The 26,948-nt window shown below is 41.3% G+C and overlaps 2 protein-coding genes across 2 annotated transcripts in view; both read left to right on the top strand.

Annotated features, from left to right (window-relative positions):
- Positions 1-12,608, top strand: part of plekhg2 (pleckstrin homology domain containing, family G (with RhoGef domain) member 2) — a 102,371-nt gene extending 89,763 nt beyond the window's left edge. Inside the window, exons 9-17 of the mRNA XM_022210581.2 lie at positions 3,644-3,826; positions 4,614-4,706; positions 4,780-4,866; positions 7,659-7,692; positions 7,776-7,868; positions 7,960-8,061; positions 9,135-9,187; positions 11,955-12,083; positions 12,540-12,608. Of these exons, the coding sequence (XP_022066273.2) occupies positions 3,644-3,826; positions 4,614-4,706; positions 4,780-4,866; positions 7,659-7,692; positions 7,776-7,868; positions 7,960-8,061; positions 9,135-9,187; positions 11,955-12,083; positions 12,540-12,608 (843 nt within the window). The remainder of the gene's footprint in view (positions 1-3,643; positions 3,827-4,613; positions 4,707-4,779; positions 4,867-7,658; positions 7,693-7,775; positions 7,869-7,959; positions 8,062-9,134; positions 9,188-11,954; positions 12,084-12,539) is intronic.
- On the top strand, positions 10,624-26,948 carry LOC110962577 (mucin-12-like). The gene is made up of 6 exons (XM_022210580.2): positions 10,624-10,789; positions 11,955-12,083; positions 12,635-14,357; positions 14,486-14,840; positions 16,992-17,519; positions 22,528-26,948. The coding sequence occupies exons 3-6, from the start codon at positions 12,734-12,736 to the stop codon at positions 24,752-24,754; spliced, it is 4,734 nt and encodes a 1,577-aa protein (XP_022066272.2). The 5' UTR covers positions 10,624-10,789; positions 11,955-12,083; positions 12,635-12,733; the 3' UTR covers positions 24,755-26,948.

Genomic DNA, 26,948 nt, shown 5'->3' with positions numbered 1-26,948 from the left:
AAAGGAAGGAAAAAGTTGAGTTAGGAGTTCGGCAGACGAACTGCATTTTTAGCTCTCTGGGGTGTTTTTGAACGATTAGCGGCGCTTAAAGGTGGAAAAAGTCTTCAAATCACTTCACACAACTCAAGTTGTTTCCGTGTCTCTATTATAAATTACCCCTGACATGGAGACAGGATTAACCCTTAAAAAGCACGGACCGAGTATACTCAGTTCACGCTTGCTCGTACACACAGCTGAAACCAAACATTCTCAGCTCAACACGTGACTTGTTTATGATTGCTAATTAACATAAAATATGCACTCACCCGTATGTTTAAGTCGACCAATGGTAAGACATAGACACTGGCCTGAATTTGCTTATTTCAAACGATAAAGCCGTACGAGCCGTTATAATGAAGCCACAATTACAAGACTTTTATCGGGGCCGCGTACCGGCCGAAATTCAATATGGTGAACGTCTACGACAATGAGACCTCGCAAGACTTTATAGATATTTTTATGGATTAGGTGGTTTTAGTATATGTACTTCTGCAGAAATATGGCCTGGTAAGGATTAAACCGGGTAAAGATCTAACAACAAATCTCACAGTTTAGCTTGTCACTTCTGGTTGTTCAGGACTATTTCCTTCATTGAAAACCTCCATATGAGCATTTAGATTATGATTCTGTATTATTTAGACTCTCTGATGAGCTGCTGGTCATTTAGATTGATTGTTATTGTATTATTGTGTGTTATTAGATCACTTGGTGTGTTGTGTAATCTCACCTTAATGACAAATATCATCACTGTGGCTTCTGAATGACAGAATAACGTCACTTTAAAGGGATAATTAACACCTTAAATCTATCTTTGTGGTACTTCTTAGCATCTCCAGAACCACGTTGTTGACCAGCTTCACCGCTCACTACATGACTACCACCTCCACACTGCAGAAACTAAGCCTTCTGTGAGCTTCAACGTTTCCATAGCGACCAGCTGCAAGGTTACTGGACTGACTTACAGCAAAACAGGAGATTAAATTCTGCTCATACCGAAGTCTAAATGTAGCGTACAAGCTAAAACTCGGCTCATTTCACCGACGCTGCAGCAGCAGGTCGACCTTCAGGTGTCAAACATTCCACGGCTTCCCCCGACACGTGTTCCCGTCATGTCACACACACAGGCGTGTCATTAGCATGTCATTAGCGTGTTCCAGCACACGTCGAGTCCACAGAGCGAAGCGTGTTCTCGGGTCCAGCTGGGTTTTAACACCTCTGTCATTTCCCTCCAGTCTGAGACTTTAATTCAGAGTTTTTCACCCTCAGCTGGTTTAAATTCACCTCCTGTCCTGTTAGTTCATTAAGACCACACTGTAAAACATTAGCATTAAAATAAATCTGTTAAACATTAATGTTAAGATAAAGCTGTAAAACAATAAACGTTAAAATAAATCTGTAGAACAATAAAAGTTAAAAAAAATATCTGGAAAACCAAGCATTAAAAAATCTGGAAAGTAATTAGATTTTGTTGTTGTTTTAAATACAGTAGAACTGTGATTTTATGGGTCTACACTGTAAAACAAACACATTTGTAAAAAAAATACTGATGTTTTTACAGTTCTGTCTGGCTATAATGTAAATAAGCTATTGTTCTATGTGGCTGTTTGGAGAATGTTTTGGTTTGCGGGTTTTAGTACTAGAACTAGAACAGCTGTAGACATTCTGGTTTAATTACTAGAACTTTGCCTGGAAAATCCAGACTGACTTTATTTATGTATTAATATAAATACAAATAAAGGCAGTCTGGCATTGTGATGATAGGAGACGATTTCAAACAGGAGGGGCTAACGAATGCAGCTCGAATGATAAAGAACCAATCAGCGTAACACGGATGTGACGCACAAACAAATCGACCTTGAAGTCCATGTAGTCCAAACAACAATGGCATGCAGCCGAGAAAGCGTTGCGGTGAATGATTACTGCCGTTTTTGTCACAAAAATCAGCGAATACATGGGGTACTCTCAAGTACAACACTTATTTTTGAAAAGGCTACGCAACAAAAGACTCCTTCTGAACGATTAGCGGTGTTAGGAATAACTTTAAATCGGAGCCAAACCAAGTCGGTGCGTATGTGTGAAAGTTGCTTAAATTTACTCACACGTTTGGAACGGGATTTTCCTCTGTACAAACAACGGCAAGAAGCCAAAAGTAACGAGCCATCCACTGCCTCCTCATCGTCGGAAACGTCAAGTGAAAAGAGCCAACGACTAACTCCATCCAAAACGCCAAGAGACCACAAAAAGATTCGCTTTGGCCCCCCTCCTCTCTCTCTCTCTCTCTCTCCTTCTTGTTTTACGGCGGTGGCCCCCCTCCTCCTCCTCCTCCGGCATCATCTTTATGGATAATCCAGGCGCTGATGATGACGCAGCATTAACTCCCGCCTCCCGTGCTATGATTGGTCGTACCAAACTGGACCGGGAGGGAAACGCGATTCAATTCGCACAATACCAAACTGACTCTCCTGTATCTCCTAACATGGAGATAGGAGATTACATGGAGATTCAGTTTGGATTTTCCAATCTAGCTAGAACTAGAACAGCTGTAGATGTTCTGGTTTTAGAACCAGGACTAGAACAGCTGTAGATGTTCTGGTTTTAGAACCAGGACTAGAACAGCTGTAGACGTTCTGGTTTTAGAACCAGGACTAGAACAGCTGTAGACGTTCTGGTTTTAGAACCAGGACTAGAACAGCTGTAGACGTTCTGGTTTTAGAACCAGGACGAGAACAGCTGTAGACGTTCTGGTTTTAGAACCAGGACTAGAACAGCTGTAGACGTTCTGGTTATAGAACCAGGACTAGAACAGCTGTAGACGTTCTGGTTTTAGAACCAGGACGAGAACAGCTGTAGACGTTCTGGTTTTAGAACCAGGACTAGAACAGCTGTAGACGTTCTGGTTATAGAACCAGGACTAGAACAGCTGTAGGCGTTCTGGTTTTAGAACCAGGACTAGAACAGCTGTAGACGTTCTGGTTTTAGAACCAGGACTAGAACAGCTGTAGACGTTCTGGTTTTAGAACCAGGACTAGAACAGCTGTAGACGTTCTGGTTTTAGAACCAGGACTAGAACAGCTGTAGACGTTCTGGTTTTAGAACCAGGACGAGAACAGCTGTAGACGTTCTGGTTTTAGAACCAGGACTAGAACAGCTGTAGACGTTCTGGTTATAGAACCAGGACTAGAACAGCTGTAGGCGTTCTGGTTTTAGAACCAGGACTAGAACAGCTGTAGACGTTCTGGTTTTAGAACCAGGACTAGAACAGCTGTAGACGTTCTGGTTTTAGAACCAGGACTAGAACAGCTGTAGATGTTCTGGTTTTAGAACCAGGACTAGAACAGCTGTAGACGTTCTGGTTTTAGAACCAGGACTAGAACAGCTGTAGATGTTCTGGTTTTAGAACCAGGACTAGAACAGCTGTAGACGTTCTGGTTTTAGAACCAGGACTAGAACAGCTGTAGACGTTCTGGTTTTAGAACCAGGACTAGAACAGCTGTAGACGTTCAGGACTAGAACAGCTGTAGACGTTCTGGTTTTAGAACCAGGACTAGAACAGCTGTAGACGTTCTGGTTTTAGAACCCAGCTGGTGTTTCGTTGTCTGTGCAGGAGATCGAGGCCCTGCTGGTGAACTGGACCGGTCCAGACCTGAGCGGCTTCGGGGAGCTGGTTCTGGAGGGTTCCTTCAAGGTCCACCGGGTGAAGAAGGAACGAGCGTTCTTCCTGTTCGACAAGATGCTGCTGATCGCCAAGAAGAGGCTGGAGCAGTTTGTCTACAGCACGCACATCTTCGTGAGTTGGTGAAAGAAAAACCTGGTTTGTTATCTGAGGTGTTCAGTGTTCATCTCTGATCCACGGATTCACGGAACTTCCAGTCAGTCAGGACAAGTTCCAAGTCATTTTAGACAATTTTCAAGTCATTTTAGACATATTCCAAGTTATTTTAGATAACTTTTTGCCCTTTTTGGACATGTTTAGAGTCATTCTGGACAAGTTTCAAATAATTCTAGACAGTATTTTTTTCATTTTTGACATGTTTTGAGACATTTTGGACACTTTTCTTTTTCTTTTGGGCATGTTTCGAGTCATTTTAGCGAAGTGTTTTTTGCCATTTGTTGGAAGAACTGGCTTTTGAAATTTCAAGAGCAATTTTGGACAAGTTTAACGTAGTTTTGGACACACGTTTGATCAGGTTCAACAAATGCTTCTTATTTTAGACATATTTTGGTCTTTTGATCAGTTTATAAGCTATTTTGCACAAAGCTTTGTCAAATTTTGAGTTTTACAGGACAGACAGTTCTTCATCAAACTCAACAATTCTGGGTGGTTTTGACTCGTTTCCTGTCATTTTCAACAAGTTTATGTCAGTTTTCTAGTCAGAATTCTTTTCAGTTCAGCCAACCAACAAAGTGAACTGACCTGTGACGGTCCTCATGATGTTCTACAGGATGATTCAGCTTCACATTTATCTGCTGAGCGTCAGGAAGTGGAAACAAACCAACAAATATGTCAGACAGAAGCTTTCCTGGATGATGTAGCTGATTAAAGGTCTACTTTGTCCTCCATGTTTGTGTCTCAGTGCTGCAACCTGCTGCTGGTGGAGACTCTGAAGGATCCGTTGTGTTTCCGAGTTTCTGACCAGACGATTCCCAAACAGCAGCACGTCGTTCAGGTCGTAAATTATTCACAACAAATCTGTGTTTCGCTGTCCTCGGTGTCGATATTCACCGTTCTTATTACTGCAGACCAAGAACCAGGAGGAGAAGCGACTCTGGGTTCATTACCTCAAGAGACTCATCGTGGAAAACCATCCGGCTTCACTGCCGCAGAAGGTGAGGACGCTGGACAAGGTCTGAGGAAGTTTAAGGAGGTGTGAGGAGGTTTGAGGAAGTTTGAGGAGGTTTAGAGAGGTTTGAGGTTTGAGGAGGTCTGAGGAGGTTTAAAGAGGTTTGAGGAGGTTTGAGGAGGTCTGAGGAGGTCTGAGGAGGTTTGAGGAGGTTTAAAGAGGTTTGAGGAGGTTTGAGGAGGTTTGAGGAGGTTTGAGGAGGTTTAAGGAGGTTTGAGGAGGTTTAAAGAGGTTTGAGGCGGTTTGAGGAGGTTTGAGGAGATTTGAGGAGGTTTAAAGAGGTTTGAGGAGGTTTGAGGAGGTTTGAGGAGGTTTAAAGAGGTTCAAAGAGGTTCGAGGAGGTTTAAAGAGGTTTGAGGAGGTTTGAGGAGGTTTAAAGAGGTTCAAAGAGGTTTGAGGAGGTTTAAAGAGGTTCAAAGAGGTTTGAGGAGGTTTAAAGAGGTTCAAAGAGGTTTGAGGAGGTTTGAGGAGGTTTAAAGAGGTTTGAGGAGGTTTGAGGAGATTTGAGGAGGTTTAAAGAGGTTTGAGGAGGTTTGAGGAGGTTTAAAGAGGTTTGAGGAGGTTTGAGGAGGTTTAAAGAGGTTTGAGGAGGTTTAAAGAGGTTCAAAGAGGTTTGAGGAGGTTTGAGGAGGTTTGAGGAGGTTTAAAGAGGTTTGAGGAGGTTTGAGGAGATTTGAGGAGGTTTAAAGAGGTTTGAGGAGGTTTGAGGAGGTTCAAAGAGGTTCAAAGAGGTTTGAGGAGGTTTGAGGAGGTTTGAGGAGATTTAAAGAGGTTTAAAGAGGTTTGAGGAGGTTTAAAGAGGTTCAAAGAGGTTTGAGGAGGTTTAAAGAGGTTTGAGGAGGTTTAAAGAGGTTTGAGGAGGTTTAAAGAGATTTGAGGAGGTTCAAAGAGGTTTGAGGAGGTTTAAAGAGGTTCAAAGAGGTTTGAGGAGGTTCAAAGAGGTTTGAGGAGGTTTAAAGAGGTTTGAGGAGGTTTAAAGAGGTTCAAAGAGGTTTGAGGAGGTTTAAAGAGGTTTGAGGAGGTTTAAAGAGGTTTGAGGAGGTTTAAAGAGGTTTGAGGAGGTTTAAAGAGATTTGAGGAGGTTCAAAGAGGTTTGAGGAGGTTTAAAGAGGTTTGAGGAGGTGTGAGGAAGTTTGAGGAGGTTTGAGGAGGAGATGCAAAGATGTAGAAGGATAAAAAACAAAACAAGAGCAGACAGTGTTGGTGGCTGCAGTGAAAGAACTACTGGACTGACTGCAGCATGTTTCAGCTGTAGTACTGGCAGTATTTGTAGTAGTACTTGTTTATATCTACTCAGATGTACGTCACTTTGGATGACAGCGTCCTCAGTGAAACTATAGAATTGTAGTAACACTAGTAGTGGTTGTAGCAGCAGCAGTTTTGTGTTGGTGTTTGCTGCCCTCTGCTGGTTGTCAGCAGAAACTACACTTTAAAACTGAACCAGAAATCTAAACTGTGACGTCATCCAATGTTCTCAGTGGAGAATCGACAAACTTCCAGTGAACTTGGACACGTTTTCATCGCTGTGGACAATTTATGAGACATTTTGGACAATTTTTTTCAGAAATTCTGGGCAACTGTTGCATAATTTTAGACATGTTTTTGTTCTTTCTGTCAATTTTCAGTGGTTTCAAAAATAAATAAAGTGAATCATTATCGACGAACTTTCAGTCAGTTTGGACGATTTTGAGTCAAGTTTTGTCATTTTTTTTAAAGTTTTTGAGTAATTTTTGACGCTCTTGGAGTCCTCTTGAAACAGATCTTTGTCATTTTTGACAAAATTTTGTTATTTCAAAGATATATTTCTATTTTTCACCATTTTCTGAGAATTTTTGGACTAATTTTAGTAATTTTAAGCAGGTTTTTGTCATTTTGGATGAACTTTTGCCATTTTTGTCATTTTTGACAAAGTTGACTCACTTTGGACAAACTTAAAGTCAATTTAGACAATTTAACAAGAAGTTTTGGACAATTTTTGAGCCATTTTCAGCAAGATTTTGTCATTTTAGATGCATATTTGTCATTTTTGACTATTTTATGAGAATTTTTGGACAAATTTTTATCATTTTGAAGTTTTGTTTTGCAATTTTTCTAATTTTTGACAAATGTTGACTCTGGACAATTTTGAGCCATTCTGGGCAAAGTTTTGTCATTTTAAACACAGTTTTGCCATTTTTGATAATTTTATGGGAGTGTTTGGACTCATTTGAGTCATTTCAAAGGTTTTTCTAAGTTTCCAATTTTATTTGGGAAATTCTCGGCAGGTGTTGCATCATTTTATACTTGTTTTTGTCATTTTCTGACAATTTTCAGTATTGTTAAAAAATAAATGAGTCATTATAGACGGAGGCAATGCATTGTGGCGGCCCCTGAAGGGAAAAGCAGAAGAAGAAATAAACCATTATAGACAAACTTTAATTCAGTTTGGACGATTTAGCAAAAACGACTGGACGTTTGTGAGCCATTTTCAACAAAGTTTTGTCAATTCAGGGACGTTTTTCTACCAATTTTCACCATTTTATGAGAATTTTTGAACAGATTTTTGTAATTTTTGGTCATTTTATGAGAATGTTTCGACTAATTCGAATCATTTTGAACAGACTTTTTGTCATTTTGGATGAACTCTTCAGCAGATTCTTATCTTTTTTTTTTCCAGATGTTTTGATCCTTTCAGACAGATTTTGATTCAGTTAATTAGCAGATCAGATATGAACTTTTCCTCTCTGTTATTTTTCATCTGATTGACGTTTCTCTTCTTTCTTCTGTTTCCTCTTCCAGGCGAGGCAGGTTCTGGGAGACAACTTCTGTCAGAGTGAGTTTCTACGTTTGTAAACCGTCGCCTCTGAGCCTCGGTGAATAAATCTGAGATAACATGACGTCTGCTTTCTGCTTCAGGTCCTCAGTTTGATCAGGAGAACCTGAAGAAGTCGACCGGCTCCCCGAGACTCGACGACATCCACGGGTTCCACCGAGGGAGACGTCAGTCAGGTCAGCGTCAGTCTGGAACCAGCGTTAAATCTGTTGTGTTGAGGGTTTAAAGCAGACGTTTGGATTCTGGTTTCTGTGTTTGTGTCTCCAGAACCTCCAGAGCTGCTGATGTTCACGCCTGAGAAGTCCAGGAAGAGTTTACCGCTGCTGCTGGACGGAAACCTGCCGTACCGACGCACCAGGAGGCAGTCGGGTAAGCAGAGATTCACTTTGTTCTGCTTCACTTCTAGACGTTAGCACACAGAAACAAAGGCAGGATCCACGTCATAGGAATATTAAACTGTTTTGGTTCCTCTCTGATTGGTGTTTCTATTCAAATTTGTCACAAATGTCTCCAAAATGTGGCCAAATTAGTCCAAAATTACTTTCAGAGCATGTAAATCTGCTCATAAATAGTCACAAATTCCCTAAAATGACTCAAAATATTCCTAAAATGACAACAAAAGGCATAAATGGCAAAAATGTATCCAAAATTCCTTTCAAAATGACACAAATTTGTCCAAAATGTCTCAAAAATTGACCAAAATGACTCAAATTTGTTCAAAGTAACTGAAAAATATGTTCATAATGACACGAAAATGGTCCAAAATGACAAAAATTCATCCAAAATTACTTTGGAAATGTGTTTATTTACTGATAAATTGCCATAAATGAGTCAAAATGTTTCTAAAATGAAAAAAAAATCTCCAAAATGACAGAAATGTGTTCAAAATTGTGCTGAATTACTCCAAAATGATGCAAAAAATGTCCAAAATGACAAAATTCATCCAAAGTTACTTCAAAATGTGTTAGTTTACTTATGAATTGTCAAAAATGGCCTAAAATCACAACAGCTCCCAGAAAAAACAGAAATTCATCCAGAATTGTTTTCAAAGTGACATGAAATTTGTCCAAAGTGTCTGAAATGTTTACCAGAGTTACTCAACATTTTGTAATGTGACAAAAAATGTCCAAAATTACTTTCAAAATGTGATAAAAAAGGGCCTAAAATGAGCCAAAATGTTTCTGAAATGATCAAAGAAAAGTTCCAGTAGTTACAGAAATGTGTCCAAAATGACCCAAAAATGTCCAGAATCATTTTCAAAATGTGCAAATCTGCTCATAAACTGTTAAACATGAAAAAGAACAACTCCATGACAAACGTGTCCAGAATGAAGATACCTTTTTTCCCAAAATGACACAAATTTTTCAAAATAAAATGCACTCAGAGTGGCTTGAAAAGTGTCCAGACGGTCAGAGAAGCTGAAAACGTTTCTTCTCTTGCAGCTCCGGCCAAAGACATCGAAGCAGCGTTCCATCCCAGCGGTGAGAGTCAGATTGTTGTTGTTTTGTTTCCTCCAGCAGGGGGCGCCGTCCGTCCTCAGACAGCTTTTACAAACTTTATTCATCATCATAGTTTTAATCTCAGGGTGTTTGTTTCACATCGACAGAGTCTAAAGTTGCTGCCTCCATTCATAAATTAGCACATAAAGGAAAAATTAACAAATAAATAAACAGTAAATTCAGTTTCTGAGCTTTTTGACAGCTTCAGTTCTGGATTTAATGTTCTAGCATTTTTGAATACATTTGAACAAATCTACACCATTTTTGGACCAGTTTTTCTTGTTTTTGGTTGGTTTTGGTATTTTTTGTGTCATTTTGGACATTTTTGTGTAATTATGGATATTTTTTTTAATCGTTTTGCACATTTTTTATGTCATTTTGGACTTTTTTGGTGTCATTTTGCAGATTATTTAAATCATTTTGCACATTTTTGTCTGTCAATTATGCAAATTTTGGTGTCACTTTGCACATTTTTGTGTTATTTTAGACCTTTTTGTGTCATTTTGCAAATTTTCTGAGTCTTTTTGAGCATTTTCTTGTTATTTTGGATATTATTTGTGCTATTTTGAAAAATTTTCTGTCTCTTTGCACATTTTTTTCTGTCATTGTGCACATTTTTGTGTCATTTTACACATTTCTTGTGTTATTTTGCACATTTTCTATGTCATTTTGAACTTTTTTGTGTCATTTTGCACATTTTTTAATAATTTGAACAAATAATTTTGGACCAATGTCAAACATTTTATTTTTTTCTGTTTTTATGTGAAGCGATTAAACACCTGTCAGACACTCTAATAACATTTCTGTCTCTCTGTTCTCTCCTACATCTCCATGATTCTCTGGAACCAGCAGCTCTGAAGGTAAGAAGATGTTTTAATCGCTCTGGTGAAAAATGAATAAATTCAGTCTGTAGAATATTTTGACTGAATTAAGGTTTAAGGTATCTAGGTGTTCACAGAGGTCTGGGTGTTCACAGAGGTCTGGGTGTTCACAGAGGTCTGGGTGTTCACCGAGGTCTGGGTGTTCACAGAGGTCAGGGTGTTCACAGAGGTCTGGGTGTTCACAGAGGTCTGGGTGTTCACAGAGGTCTGGGTGTTCACAGAGGTCTGGGTGTTCACAGAGGTCTGGGTGTTCACAGAGGTCTGGGTGTTCACAGAGGTCTGGGTGTTCACAGAGGTCTGGGTGTTCACAGAGGTCTGGGTGTTCACAGAGGTCTGGGTGTTCACAGAAGTCTAGGTGTTCACGGAGGTCTAGATGTTCACGAGGGTCTAGATGTTGGTGTTAGATGTGCAGAGTTTTCAAATTCAGCTCAAAAATATTTTCTAGAAGCTAATTTTGGTTAAACTCTTCCATCTGAGACGACTTGGACCTTTCTTTAGATGAATCAGCTTCTCTCAGATGAAGACTTTAATTCTGCGTTGTATGAATAAATCCTTGTCGGTGTTTCCTTGTAGCCGGCCGGCAGCGAAGGCGAGTTGTGTCACGGCGACAGTCTGGGTTCAGCCGGAAGCAGCAGCACTTTGGCTTCATCCGTCATCGAGGTGGAAACCGAACGAGACGAACCGACGCCACAACTAAGGATCAGCCGAGAAGAAGAGGTGATTTATTAATGTCTGCAGGTGTCACCCACACTGGAAGTAATACCATAGATAGTTAAATCTTTCAGTTGTTTACTTGTGTCCTCTCTGCTCTGTGGATTTTTCAAAACTCCAAATGTGTCCCAAATACACAGAAATGTGCTCAAAATGACAGTAGCTTCTAAAAAACGACCCAAAATTGTCTAAAATTGCTCAAACATTTGTCAAAAAATGACAATAATTTGTATAGATTTGACCGAGAGGACAAAAATTATCCAGATAAACTTTTAATTTGTTGAGACTTACTCAAAAATGATCCAGATTGACTCAGTATTGTTAGAAAGACTGCAGAATTTTCCAGAAAGACAGAAATGCGTTTAAAATTATTAAAAATGTCTTCAAAATGATAATTTGTTCTAATTTACCCTAAACTGAGTCTGAATTTATCCAAGATGACAAGAATTATCCAGACTAACTTGAAATTTGTCCAGACTTACTCAGAAATGATGCAAAATGACTCAAAAGTCTTCAAAAATCACAAAAATATGCCTAAAATTAGTTTAAATTTGTCTAAAATGGCTCAAAGTTTGTCTAAAATGACAGTAAGTTCTTCGGAGCTACTCAAAAACGTCCAAAAACACTCAAATTATCCAAAAAATGGTAATATCTTCAAAATTAAACTAGAATTTGTCAAAATTTTTGTCTGAAATGATCAAAGTGTATCTACAATGACTTGAAAGTTGTCAAAAATGACAATAATTTCTATAGCACTACTCAAAAATTGCCCACATAACTCAACATTTTCCCAAAATGAAAAAAATGTTTAAAGTCATTCAAAATTTGTCCAAAAATGGTCACCTTCAATCCTAAATAGCAATAATTTCTTCAAAATGTTGTCTGAAATGATAAAAAATTTATCTAAAATGACTTGAAATTTGTCCAAAATGACAATAGTTTCGATGAAACCACTTAAAATTCTCTAGAATTATTCAAATGTTTGTCCAAAATGACAAATATTTGTTCATATTTATTCCAAATTTAACCCAGATGACAAAAACTGTCCTGGAAAACTTTAAATTTGTCCAGACTTACTTGGAAATGATCCAAAATGATTAAACATTTTTCCAGAATGTCAAAAATGCGTTGTGTTGCATTCAAATCAAATCTCTTCTGTTTGACTGAGGAGGAAGAGGAGGAAGAGGAGTTGACGCCCCTCAGCCCTCCTCCCACTCTGTCTATCACCGAGGAGATCCTGGAGTTCATCAACCAGAGCAGAGCCAGAGAAGGTTTCACCGCCATCCACAGCGACGCCACGGTGAGAAAACGCCGTTATGTTCTGTGGTTTGGTCCAATTAAGGAAGCCTGGAGACTGATTAACCGTTTATTTACCGCCTTAAATGTGTGTTTGGACTCATTGTCTTGTGGAAACATCCAATTATTACTACATTATTTCATTTACTTTGGGAAAAGCACCATTTTACTGGCAGCAGAACAGCCCCAGAGCGTAATACCGGCACCACTTTCAAGCATGGTGGTGGCAGTATCATGCTCTGGGGCTGTTTGGTAAAATATGGGCTACGGGAGTTTTATTTCTGGAGATGTTGAGTGTTCAAAAAGATGTTTTTCTGAGGGCGAAACTAACAAAAGTTCACAAAAATTCTCAAAATTTCGGCCCAATAATTGACAGAACTTAGTCTTGAGCACCAAATAACAAATTCTGTCTGAAGTGACACGGGCTGACCCGAATATTTTGATTGTTGATGTCCTCCAGACGTTTGACCGACCCGACTTCAATCCTTCAGTTGATTCTCGTGTTCGTCACACTTTGAGCAGCTTTTAAACCCTGTTATCGTACTTTTCTTCCAGGATCAGCCCAAAGAGAGCCAGTCTCCATCTACCCAGACCAACTTCACCTGCCCCCTACCCCCAGTCACCTGCCCCTCCAGCCCAGAACAAACTCCCACAATGCAACGGGAGCAGGAGCCAGCAGAGGTGGAGGCTGATTCAACCCCTCAAAGTCAAACGGCTGAAAATGAGGCAAACCGCATCCAAGAAGTTCCAGATACAACAAGTCAAGCTGAAAAGGAAGTGGAGGTGACACAAGAAGAAGAAGAAGAAGAAATAGTGGAAAAAGATAAACAAGAGACGAAAGCAAGTGTAGACGAAAACGAACCCACAACATCGGATCTGCATCCCTCCTTCTCTGCAGAGGTGGAAGCAGAGGACAGCGCTCCCAGAGAAGAGGCGAATACCGATTCCTCCCCAGATCCAGATCACCTTCATCAGCCCGTCCGGACCCGGCAGCCACCAACAAGGATCTCCCACCTCACCAAGCGAGACAAGAAGATCATCGAGAAGATCCGGAGCTACTATGAAGCAGCAGCCGAGGTCGAAGAGGACGACGAGGCAGAGGAGGAAGAAGAGCTGGGGGAAGGAGTGGCCTCCAGGAGGAGGAACAGTTTCTCACATATCCCCTCTGGTTTGGTGAGGGAGTCGGTGTCACGCTTTGATGTGGGTGGACCCCAGACTGGGGGGTCCACATGTGAGGCAACTGAAACATTGGATGAAGAACCCTGTTCCTCCACCAGTCCCACATCTCCCACAACACCGAACACAGCAGATCTAGTAGGGAATGAACCAGCTGATGAACCAATAAGCTGCCCAGATCTTGATGCAGTCAAGTTTACTGTGATACAAGATGAGGAGACCAAAAACCAAGAGGATCCAAATCCAGAGTCAAACCAAGACAGGCCCATCGTAGACGAGATTCAGGATGAGGTTGGAAACATCTGCAAAGGGTCATCAGAGGAAGGACTCAAGGAAAGGCCGGAAGAGACGACGAGTGTTTCTGGGGAACAGGAAGGTACATCTACCAGACAGGGCAAAGATGAAGCAACCAAAACTAGTGCTGGAACCCAACCACTCATGAATGGGTATGAACTTAATCCAGTAGAACCAAACAAAACCCACAAAGAACCCTCTAAACAAACTGCAGAACAGTGCCAAAAACCTGACACCAAAACCCAGTCCATTTGGGCTAAAACCAAAAACAGAGACCTGGCTAAGACCAGTGGGAACCTCGAGGGTCTTCCCAGTCAGATAAAAGTGGGCCGATGGTCCCGTCACTCCAGGATCGTCACTGCTAACCGGGCTTTGTTTGAGAATATGGGATCGGATGTAGCCGGTATCGGGTTGTTTGAGACGAACCCTGCAGTGGATCCTGTACTGATCGAAAACTCAGAGCGCATTCTAAGCAAAGTTCAAACTTTGGCTCGGATGTACAGTGCCAAAGCCAGCACTATGAAGGTTCCGCTGCATCAGAAGCGGGCCAGTACCGTATTCAACCAATCATGGGTCTCGACCAGACTGTCTGGACTCTCAGCTCAGAGTCAAACTAGGCACCAGCAGCAAACACAAATCACTCAGTCAGAGACCAAAAGTGGAACACAAACTGTAACACAGCTGTCAAGGATCCAAACTAAAACCCAGAACCAAACCAGAACTTATAGCCAAACTCAAACTATAAGTCGGGAGGGCCAAAAGATCCACGACGAGAAGACGATAAAGAGAGCGGAGAGCCTGCCATGCGGTAGGTGGAACTTCTTCTGAGTGACTTGGGGTTTCTTGGAGATAGACGGAGCCTCAAGTCCAAAGTCTTTATCACCCTAAGAGTCCTACTGATGGTACAAAATAATGATTATTTTTCTTCTCTTGTAGATTTCCAGGAGTCAGTGATGACACCCTGCGAGCCTCTACTGTTTGGTCACGTGGTCGTCAAAGAACAGCTGACGCCATCCTGTCACCAGCAGACCAATGGATTCACCCTGTCCAGACCCAGAGACTTCATCTCCGCCTTGACCAGAGACTCCATTGAGGAAACCACCCACACCTCTACGACACTCTGGGAGAATCCATCCACTGAAACACCCTCGACTTCCGCAGCATCCGTTCATCCTGTCAGAATAGAACCTGAAGATCAGAGCATCGATTTGTGCTCTTCAGCCGGCAGCGACCTCCCGACGTCAAATCAAAACGTGTTTTCATTTACTGAAGAGACGCCGAAGACTGAGCGGTGAGTAGTTGGTGTTCACGTCAGAGTAAAACAGCAGCACTTACAGGAAATAGAGCAACTTTATGGGTTAACCAACATGTTTCTGCTCATGTTCAAAGGACTAAACCTTAAAACATCTTCAAAATATTTCTGCTGTTCTGTTTAGTATTCTGTCGACTGTGAATCGAATCTGAATAATTAACTTTTCTCTTAAAAGTCGAGTCCTTTTGAGCTTTATAGGTGTTTATAGCAGCTACAAAGACAAAAAGTTTCACAAAACTCTCCCCACTAATGAACACTGTTCTTTTCATTTTCCATGACTAATCTGCATTATACAACATAATTTAGTCCCATTTGAAGCTTCCTAAATAGTTTTTATCCATTAATTTTATGTAAAAACACAGTTTGTTTTGACCTGATACTGAGCAGAAACAGGATCTTCGTCTTGTACCAGGTCATGGTTTGTCAGAGCATGTGTCCAAAATTGCACACGAATTCAAAGTTTGTCTAAAATGACAATAATTTCTACTGAAAATTCTCCAAACTTACTTAAATATTTGTCTAAAATGACTAATTTGTTCAAAACTACTCAAAAATTGTCTAAAAACAATTAGATCTGCTGAAAATGGCAATAATTTCTTCTAAATTAAACCAAAATTCATCAAAATTTTGTCTGAACTGATAAGAATGTGTCTTAAATTACTTGAATCTTGCCGACAATCACAATAATTTCTTTAAAATTTGTCAAGCATTTGTTCAAAATCACAATAACTTGTTGAAATTTATTCCAAAATGACTGATTCATCCAAGACGACAAAAACTGTCCAGAATAACTTGAAATTTACGCAGACTTGCTCAGAAATAATCCAAACTGACTCAGTATTGTTCAAAATTACTCAACATTTTTCCAAAATGACAAAAATATGTTTCGAATTATTTAAAAAATGGCATAATATGGCTCACAGTTTGTCTAAAATGACAGTAATTTCCGCAAAACTCCTCCAAAATTGTCAAAATTAACTCAAAAATGGACAAAAATGCATTTTAAATGAATCAAAAATTGTCCAAAAATGATCAGATCTGCCCAAAATGTCAATAATTTCTTCCAAATTAAACAAAATTTTGTCTGAATAAACTAAAATGTGTCTAAAATGACTAAAGTGTCCAAAATGACAATGCTTTGTATAAAACTACTCAAAAACTGTTCAAAATTCAATCAAAATTAGTTCAAATTTTGTCTTAAATGATAAGAATGTATCTGAAATGACTTGAAATTTGTCCAAAAATTGCTAGAAAACTCAAAATTTTGCCCAAAATGACAATAATTTCTATAAACTTATTTAGAACTTTGCCCAGACTTACTCAGAAATTATCCAAAAATGACTCAAAACTTTTCCAAAATGACAAAAATGTGTTTAAAATGAATAAAAATTTGTCTAAAATGACAATAATTCCCTCAAGAGTCCCCCAAAATTGTCCAACTTAACTCAAAATTGACAAACATGCATTTTAAACGAGTCAAAATCTGTCCAAATGATCATGTCTGCCCAAAATGTGAAACATTTTTTCCAAGTGAAACCAAAACTTTGTCTGAAATGATTTTGAGCAAAACCTTTGGACAAATGCAGAGACTAATTTTCAGAATCTTTCCAGCGTTACGTCACATTAAAAAGGGGCTTTTCTCAGCTTTTTTCAAATGTTTTAAATTCGATGCCAAGTCGCCCAAATCGTTGTAGAATTATTGATTATTAAGTAAATTTATTAAATTTCTGTGCTGAAAATCATCACGATGCATCACAGAAAAACGAGATTTTGTGTTTTCCAGACAGAATTTTAAACCAAAAGAAGCAAATAAATGTGAATAAATGTTGTTTTTGGTGCTTAGATGTGACTGCATGTTGGTGTTTTGGACAAAATGAGCCGATCAAAGCACGAGTCGGCGTCAAATATCGACATGTTCTCAGCATCTACTTCACTGATTTTACTGCCGAGGTGGAAAACGGAGCAAATGCACCAAACGTACCTCATTTAAAGCGTTATCCTCCTAATGGAACAGATTTATGTGGGAAAATATAAACAAGCTCCTGGAGCCTGCAGTACGGCTAATGTTTATCTTCACTAGAACATCGTGTAGTTTGTGTCAGCTTTGGTTGGTTCTCCTTCTTTGTGCAGGTTGGAGCAGAATCCTGTACTTCCTGTTTACTCATCCGGAGACGATCCAGCAGACGAGCAGGAAGCAGCAGCTGCACAACGTATACAAGATCAGAAGATTCCCAAAGATGTGAGAGTCTGTGCCGGAGAGAACCAGATCCAGGCGGACGACCGGACCTCCATGACGCCGGGCCAAGTGCAGCCCCAGAATGAGGCTCCTCTCTGGGCAGACGGAGCCGCCTCGGCCCCCAGAAGCCCGAAGACGGACGAGCCTCCGAGCAGCGCGTCAAACGATCCGAACGAGTCTTTGAGGTTCAACAAGCTGCAGACGGATGAAGAGCTTCTGACCGCAGCATCCCAGGAGGTCGCAGAAACCAGCAGAACCAGAGAGGTTCAGACCCCAGAATCGCATCCCGCCCCGGTTCGACCTCCATCGGTACCGCCGGTAGATCTTCTCCCAACGTTCACCAGCCAGAGACCCACAGACCTGCCAACGGCTCTGAGCCAGCGGGCTTCATGTGGATCCTGGAGCATCGACTGTGACCTCAGGTACGTCTGCAAATCTGTGAAACCGTCCAACCAGAACCTCCTGACAACCATCTGGGTCTTCATCTACAGAAACCTTATTGATAAAGTTCTACCTTCATACTGTGAATATTTCCAGACTTCCAGACCCTCAGAGATCCAGATTTATCCCTTTATGATGCACGTTTTTCATCATTTCTGAGCAACTGCAACCAGAATAACTGGAAAAAGCTGAAAAATTACCACAAAAAGAGACAAAATTGACAAAGGAGGGCCAAAATTTCCATAAAGATGCATAAGTTCAGCACAAAAAAACAAAAATCAGCACAAAAAGACACAAAATCAGGATAAAAGACTCCAAATCACTACAAAAATAGGTGAATCTACCACAAAAAGACTCCAAATCTTCATCAAATGAAGCAAAATTACCCCAAAGAACCATCTGGTTCTTCATCTCCAGTAACTTTATTAATAAATAAAGTTCTGCCTTCATACTGGGAATATTTCCAGAGTTCCATAGAGGTGGGTCCACATTTATCACCTTTTAATGGACTTTTTCCATCATTTCTGAGCCTCAGAACTTCATCAGTCCAGCAGATAGAACCATGACATTTAGGAGGAGAAACATCTGAGTTCTGGTAAAAACTGACACTAAAATAACTGGAAGAAGCTGAAAAATTAGCACAAAAAGAGACAAATTAACCAAAAAGAAGAGACCAAATTGACAAAATAGGGCCAAAATTACCACAAAGACACATAAGATCAGCACAAAAAGACGCAAAATCAGCACAAAAAGACACAAAATCAGGACAAAAACAGGTAAATTTACAAAAAAAATATTCCAGAGTTCCAGATAGTTCCAGAAAACTCCAAATTTATCACCTTTATTTCCATCATTTCTGATCCTCAGAACTTCATCAGTCCGGCAGATAGACACATGACATTTAGGAGGAGAAAAACATCTGAGTTCTGGTAAAAACTGAAACCAGATCAGTTTAAATCCATCCAGGAGTCACAGTCTGAAGAATAAATCTGTTTGTTGTTCCAAAATTAGACCAAATGGCACAAACAAGACTCAAAACAGCAAAAAGGAGACAAAATTTTCCAAAAGAGACGCGAAATAAACATGACTCTGATCCAAAATGAAAACAGTAAGACAAACGACACGAAGCAAGACAAAAAAACGGGGAACAAACAAGATGCAAAAGCACCATCAATGAGACAAAACAATGACACAAAATGTGGAGAACGTGGCTATTTTAACTAGTCAAAAACAACTATTTAGTCCTATTTTACATAAAAAATATGATTAAAACTAATTGTTAGACTGAGTTTGGACTAATTTTGGTCACTTTTCAAGTCATTTCGGACACGTTTTATTTTTAAAAAATCATTGTGTGTCTGTAGAGCTGCAGAATTTTAGACTGCAGAGAAAAATGAATCACAGCGAAGAAGAATGAGACAAAAACATGCAGAAACTGCTCAGAGTTCAGAGGGTGATGGTTTTACCTCAGAGTTCTACTGAACCGTAAAAACATTCCCCTGTCAGCTCATCGTCAGCAGAGAATTCACCTTCAGCGTCATCACTCAACACCAGGAGCTTAGCCAAAGTACGCACACAAAACAACGGCATGACAGTTCTCATTCACTGACATTTTGATCAAAGGGAAGGTTTCACATCAACAGCCTTTCAGCGTTAATCCATCATTTTTATCAGTGCCTCTACTGAGCTCGATGGAGTCTGTTTACTCTGTACGGAACATTTACTGGAAGTTCAGACTCACTGACAGACACGTCAAGCAACAGAAGAGAGACGCAAAATTATCAAAGGCAAATACCGACAGACACAGCGACAACAATGACACAAAACAAACAGCAAGAGATGAAAATTTACCACAAAACAAATACAGGGTAATAAAACACAAACACAATTAAAACGACCTCACAGAGACACAAACTAATAACACAGGAATGCAAAACAAACACAGCTGAAGGCAAAATGGCTGTGAAGACGCACAAAATTACCAGAAAGAGATTAAAAAAAAAACATTAAAAGAGATATGAAGTTCTTGCAGGCACTCCAGTAGAACTCATCTGAACTTGTGGGTTCATGAAGATGTTTCAAGTGTTTTCAGGAACCTCCAGCTGATAGAGGCTGAGAATTATTTTATTTTATTGGTGGTGCTCGGAGGCTGAGCAATGTTAACCACAATGAAATACTACAAGCAAATCTGTGAAATCCTCCAAGCAGAACCTCCTGAGAACCATCTGGTTCTTCATCTCCACCGACTTTATTAATACATAAAGTTCTACCTTCATACTGGGAATGTTTCCAGAGTTCCAGGTCCTTGAAGTCCATAGAGGTGGGTCCAGATTTTTCACTTTTGGACTTTTTTCATCATTTCTGAGCCTCAGAACTTCATTAGTCCAGCAGACAGAACCAGGACATTTAGGAGGAGAAACATCTGAGTTCTGGTAAAAACTGAAACTAAAATAACTGGAAAAGCTGAAAAATTTGCACAAAAAGAGGTCAATATACCACAAAAAAATAGATCAAATCGCCAATCAAGGACCAGAATTACCACAAAGAAACATAAGATCAGCACAAAAAGACACAAAATCACCACAAAAAGACACAAAATCACCACAAAAAGACACAAAATCACCCCAAAAAGAGGTCAATATACCACAAAAACACAAACGTTTTCCACTGAAAGACACAAAGACCACAAAAAGGCCAAAACCACCCAAAAAAAACAAACAACACAACTAGGCAAGAAACAACAGCGTAGAGACTCAAAATAACTCCAATCAGACACTGGGTGCAGGCATGAATCATGAGGAGACCAGAGGATTGGTGAAAACTGTGTTACGTACAATAATGAATCTGCAACAGGAAATAAGGGCGCAGGTATCAAAACGCAAAGAAACAAAGAGGAAGTAACTACCGTAAGCAGACCAACCAGATGAAAGCAAGGACACTAAAGAGGCTACAGTACATCGTAAACCCTCAGAAGACAAAGGGCTAACGCTAAACACAAGTTAAGAAGTTTTTTTTTTATTTTTATTTTATTAGTGGCGCTACGAGACAGAGCGACGTCAACCACAACCAAATACGACAAGACTAGGAAAAGTACAACACATACTAATGAGACACAGGAAAGAAAACATTTTTAGACCACCAGGATGTTCTTTGGTTCAGTTCTAGTGTTCTTGATCGTCCATCAGCCAGACTAACGCTGTGTTTGGTCCGATTCTTGATATGTTATTGAGGGATCACACAGGAAGCTCAAAATATTCTTTAAAGAATATTTCATAAGCAAAGGACAATCAGAAATGCATGCATGCAGATTCTCATTTGATCCAGCTGACAGCAGATATCGAAGAAAGTTCTGCACGCAGCTCTTCACAAAGATGAGAATGCCTAACGTAGCGCTATACAGAGATTTTTACACCCCCTGTCAAAAGTTTTAGGACACTCTCATTCAAATAAAGTAGAACCTGTCCTACAACTTTTGACAGGGGGTGTATCTACCAAATTTGGTACACATATGCAGCACATCAGGCTGAACAAAAAAGTCAGTGACAGCCACATTCCAAACCCAACAGGAAGTGAGCTATTTTGCGTTGAATGTCAGATTTTGCCCATTTTTCATTTTTTTCTAGAGCGAACTCCTCCTAGGGGGAAACTCCAATTCACCTCAAATTGGGCCAGTACATACAGGAGGCCTTAATGATCCAAAGTTATTAAAATCTTTTTCCAAAGTCAAAGGGCGTGTCCGTGGCGGCCTCTGGAATTTTGATCCTTCGCCATGAAGTTTCAAATGCTGTGTAAATGTCCTGAACATGCTCCAATCTGCCTGAAACTTCACATGAATGATCAGAGTCCTGCCCTGATCACATCCATATGATGGAATACACCCCCTGTCAAAAGCTGTAGGACAGGTTCTACTTTATTTGAATGAGACGGTGTCCTAAAACTTTTGACAGGGGGTGTATATGGAAATGTGCAACTATCTGATTGGCCTAAGATAAGGAAGTTCCGCCGGAGGCTGTCTCGATCCTGTAATCAGAGTACGTGTGTGTGTGTGTGTGTGTGTGTCTGTGTGAGTTTCAGATTACAAGGTAACTTAGGTGTGGTTTCGTGCACAAGGATGAGCTTCTCTTTGTTTGTCTGAGCTCAGACTCTTAAGTTTTATCTGTTTGTTTGCTCAGCCTTGATTTTAGTGATAAAATATAACTGATTTAATTATTTAACCACTGATAAGGCAGATTTAATAGTTTATTATTAGTTCACAGTACTCTTGGTTTATCTTGACTTAATGGTTTGTTTTTTTATAATTTTGTTTTAATTAGTTACCTTATGTGTTACGTGTTAATCATTTTTCGAGTATTTAATTTTGTTGCAATGTTTTAACAATTTTCTTTAAGAAATCTCTGAGTTTGATTCTTTTAAGCGTTGCCCTTTGTACAGGATTCTTTGCTCGTCCTCTCATTACCTTTTGTGCGTACGGGCGTTTCTGCCAATTTTCTCTGAAATAAGACGACTTCAATTTTCTATGCATTGGACCGTTTATTCCAAGGTCTGTCAGCCACACCTCACAGATGTTTGTCATTTTAAGATCTTCTCTACAGTGGAACGGTATCTTGGGATTAATGTGGTGTCTTAAATGTCTGAGTTGTCTCTCACTTCTGTTTTTTGGGTGTGAGAGGTCAAAACTGGGGTCACACATCATGAGCAAGCTAGTAACAAAGTTTATAAGAAATAACACATTAATACAGTTTGACTACATGATAAGATGAGTTGTGATTAAAGGTGATTATATGCAGATCAACTGGGTTATGATTGATGGAAATAAGAGATGGAATATAATAGGATATTGATTAAATGTAAAACAAGAGAATATTTCCCACAACTGCGAGGGTCTGACTAGCAATATCTAAATGTTGTCCAACAATTGAGAGCTTCCCAGACACTGACTGTCAAAAAATAGATGTTAAAACTGAAATGCATCTTTTCTGTCTTAATCAGGAAACCAGAAGATCTGATCCTGGTGGAGAGACCGAGACCAGCCACCACCACCCCAGATCAGGACCTTACCGTTGCCCCCTCAGCCTTCAAGCCGAGCCTCCGACAACATTCCCAGTCTCCTGTCAGAGCCGCCTACTCCCCTCATCCACCTTCCTCTTCTGTCCGAGCACCTCCCTGCTCCTCACCCTTCAGGGTTATCCCAGCATCCTCTCCCACCCCTGTATCTCAAGGAGGCTACCCCATCTCCAAGGCTCTGTCCTGTTTGTCTCCAACTCCTTCTTCTGGCAGGGTTTCTTCCACAAGAGCTGCACCGGCCTCGTCTCCAACAAGATCATCGATAGCCGAACCTCCTTCGTCCCCGACACCGTCCTCCCTCCGCTCTCCTCCATGCTCCTCCCCTGTCGCCTCTTCCTCGGCGTTTACCAGATCCTTAGCCGCGTCCTGCATTAGCCAGTCCATCAGTCAGAGCATGGCAAAGAACAACACCACAGCACGCCAGCAAGCCACGCCCACAAATCATCTACGACAGCGCTCCCCTTCACCAAAACTCACTCCCAGTCAACAGGGCTCCACCACACCTGCTTATGCCCAGCTAGGGTGCACTAAAGATGGGTACCAGCATCCCAGGTGTCTTTCCCAGCGTTCTCCTTCCCCATCTATGGTCAATCACCAGCCTCCTTACTCTTCTTCCTCCACACCCCGTGCATCATTCCTTCACTCCAAAATTGATCATAACACAAACAACAACAACAACGTAGCCGGTTCAAGCACAGCGATCAACGGTGCTGTCAGTAACGGTGGTTGGGCAGTGAGTCCACAGAAGACATCACAAGCCCACGATCCTCTCTGGTTGGGGTCCCACAACCGCGTAGCTCGGCCTTTTTCTGCATCAGAACCCAGCTCCCGAGTCCAATCCCCGTCACCCTCCCCAACCCCAGCCTCCTTTATTCGTATCTGCTCTCCACCCCCACAGCATAATTACTCCGCACCCATGGCGAACAAACCTCCCCACCCGAGGAGCTCGAGAGTAGGCAACTCCCATAACCCGCTCGGCCTCACCTTAGAGCTACCCAGGCCCTCCTCATCCTGTCTGAACCCTCGGATCCTCTCTCCACCTCCTATTGGTGTGTCAGTGAACGTTTGGGCCAATAATGTTGCAGCACCTCAGCCTAGAAACCCTCGATATGCTCCCTGCTCCCCCTCTCCTTCCTATTCCTCCATGCTGGGCTCACCTACACTGGACACTGCTTCTTCTTCTTTTGTTCCTCGGAGTAGTTTCAGAGCTTCTTCCCCTTCTAGATCCTGTCCTCCTTCCTCCCAAAGCCTCCGGAGGTCATTCTCCTCTGGATTAGCAGACAGTTCTTCGAGCCCGGCTCGGGTCAATGCGAGTGGACTACGCCGGTCTTGGGCAGAGGGCAGCCGAAGGTCCTTTGGTTTCAGTGGCCAGCAGGAATCCTGTCCGATCAGTCCGAGGAGTGGGTGGTCCTCCTACAGCAGCTCACCGTCCTGTCTCAGCCCTCGAGCTGGCCTTCAATCTCCAATCTCACCTAGCAGGTTCACCACAGGTAAAGGCAACCTCGGTGGGCAGCATTTCACCAGCGTGCCCTGGCCAGATGTACGTGAGCTTTCCAACAAATATAAAGGAACTGATATCCCTGATACAAGTGCTACTTCCACCATTGTTGACTCTCCTCCCGCTCCAATCTCCCCTCTATCCCACACCATCCTCGCCTCGCCTGGTCCATCAGAATGGGGAGATGCAGAGCTGGAGGAGGGTCACTGTCGCAGTCAGCTGATCTGCGCCTATGTTGCTCGACCCTCTCGAGAACAAAATGCCCCATCCTCAGGAATTACCTCTCCTCTGCCCACCACCTACCAGCACTACCAATCCCAAGTCAAACCACAGCCTCAGGTCCAAATCATCGCCACAACGCCTCCCCCATCCTCAGTCCCATCCATGTTCACCTTAACACCATCAACATTACCCTTCTCCCATTCATCTCCTACCAAACAGGGGAACCAGAAGGCCAGTTATGCCACAACGGTGAACCTCCAGATTGCTGGAAGTGGTCGAATAACCTCCTTCAGCACCGCCCAAGTTAGTCTGACCCAAACCCTTCAGGGAGGAGCTGGAGCTGGAGGACCAGGACAGGGGCAGGTGGCGAGGAGAGTGAGCATCAATGGACTTTCACATCTTCCTCTTCCACAGAACTGTAACAGGCTATGAAGGAGAAAGAGGAATCCCTCATTCATGGCCATACAAAACAAGAAGGGACAAAAGGGAAGGTGGGCACCTTAACAATGAGACGCAAAGAAAGCACCACAAGTGGGTCCTGGTCAGCAGTCCAGACCTTTTGGACTTACTCCCTGACTGGATGAGAACAATGACTTTCTCCATCATGTTGAAAACAAGTCCTAAGTGCTTCTATAGAGGACACTTGGCTTTGTTTTTGGTTCTTAAAGATGTTTCCACTTTAAAAGCTTCCTCCATTCCAACACTCTAGTATGGAGTTTCAGGGATTTATTCTCACCCCCAGCTTGCTCAAAGACTTGCAGGAATCAAGACCCCTTTACCACCCAAGATGATTCAAGACCCACTTAGGTCACAGCTCATTGACAATTCAAAACTCACACAAATCAAGCCTCAATATTGACCTGAGACTTACATGAATCAAGACTTGTTAATGGCCCAGAATTCACATGAAGAGACATGAAGACTCGGGGATCTGCCCGGGGAGGGATGACTGTCCAGGCAGTTTCACCTCCATTCACCGCTTGTTTCATGTGGATCTCGGGATGCTCATGGGTCTGAATTTATGAGCCGTTGGTCATTGTCAAGCCAAGCCTAGATTTACGTGAATCTTGGGTTGCTAATGGGACTTGATTTATGCAAGTTTTGGGTGGTGGACCAGCCTGGCTTTATGTGAAACTGATGAGCCAAGATTCCTGTGAGTCTTGGGTCATTTGTAAGCCCTAATTCATGAGAATGTAGATTTGTTGATAGGACTTGGTTCGTGTAGGCTTTGGTTTCGAATCATGGACCAATTTTGATCCATGTCTGTCTTGGCTAATTTAGGAATCTTATTCACGTGAGTCTTGGCTATTTGGTCAGCCTTAATGCATGTGAATCTGTTATCCAGACTATCATGTGATTACAGGGTCACTGACAAGCTGAGATTCGTGTGAGTCTTGGGTAGTTGGAAGGACCAACTTTGACCAGTATGGGTCTTTAACAGGCCTTGTGAATATCGGGTTGTTACCCAGGCTTTTCCTTTTCAGAAGATTCCTGGTTCTTTAATGAGCGCCGTCTCATGCGAGTTGGGAGTGAGAATAGACACCTGTACCTGTCCACCAATCAGTTAGAACTGAAGAAACCTTTTGGACAAAGGTGGAACATCTTCAAGAACCAAAAACACAACTCTAGCTGTCTTCTACTGAAGGGTTATCGTGAGAATCTATATGGACATGTGGACAAAAATGGAAATTCAAGGTCACATCTGAGGCATGGAAAGAGTTTTGTCAACCCAGTTTGGTTTTAAGATGTTTTGTAAGAATTCCACCTGCATGTGGGGCGGTTTTTAAATGGATGCCAATGGGGTTTCTTCTAAAAAAGAAATGTGTAAATGAATCACTGAGCTGTGATGTTGCTCTTCTCTTAGACACCTTAAAGCCTGAATGTCCACAGCTGGATTAATGACGATCTAAAGTTGGACTTTTCTCATTTGAGACATTCTGAAAATAGACTTTTAGCATTTAAATAGCTGGAGTTCCAGCGTCACTCGGTGCTGTCTGCAGTCACAGTATCTTAGTGTATTATTACTGTTTCTCTATTTGTATTTTCTGTCGTGTGGCTGCCCGAGGCCAGTGTTTAACTGTGGTTATTAATAATCTATCTTTAACCATTTTTATTCTCCCTCCTATTTTATTGTTTATTTATGAAGTTAGTCTTTTTATCTTTGGCACTTAGTATCCTCAACGTACGTCGGTGTTTTTGCACAGCGTCTTTGGCTCTTGCATCCAGTGTGTGTGAATGTTTGTGTTCGAAATGACGTGTCTGCTGAGTTATTGTTTAACTTCGGACCAAACTGACATCTGTGTGTGTTTTATTTGCTGGTTTTGTTGCCGGACTGACGCTTGTTTATTGACTCAAGAGTCTGTGCTGGAGCCGGTGACCCCCAGAAACCTCGCTGAGTTACGAAAACGGACCAGTTTGCACAGATTTTTACCCAAATTTAGTTTGAAAATGGTGTAAATTAGTGAAAACTAACAAAATGACATCATATTTAACTCTAAAAAAAAAAAGACCAATGAGGTGTGAGGTTTCTGGAAACTGGTTTTAAAAAAAGGGAAATATTAATTATGTTTTTCATACCCAAGAGTCAGTGAGATGTAAAAATAAAAGTGTGTGGTGGAAAACCAAA

This window comes from Acanthochromis polyacanthus, chromosome 13, assembly GCF_021347895.1.
Source record: "Acanthochromis polyacanthus isolate Apoly-LR-REF ecotype Palm Island chromosome 13, KAUST_Apoly_ChrSc, whole genome shotgun sequence".
Lineage (NCBI taxonomy): Eukaryota > Metazoa > Chordata > Actinopteri > Pomacentridae > Acanthochromis > Acanthochromis polyacanthus.
This window is presented reverse-complemented; position numbering and strand designations above follow the sequence as displayed.

Bases quoted from the DNA above. Each gene is read 5' to 3' on its own strand.
- LOC110962577 (XM_022210580.2), top strand. From the start codon at position 12,734: ATGCAACGGGAGCAGGAGCCAGCAGAGGTGGAGGCTGATTCAACCCCT. The intron at 14,358-14,485 runs GTAGGTGGAACT...CTTCTCTTGTAG, and splicing joins AGCGGAGAGCCTGCCATGCG to ATTTCCAGGAGTCAGTGATG. The intron at 17,520-22,527 runs GTACGTCTGCAA...TGTCTTAATCAG, and splicing joins AGCATCGACTGTGACCTCAG to GAAACCAGAAGATCTGATCC.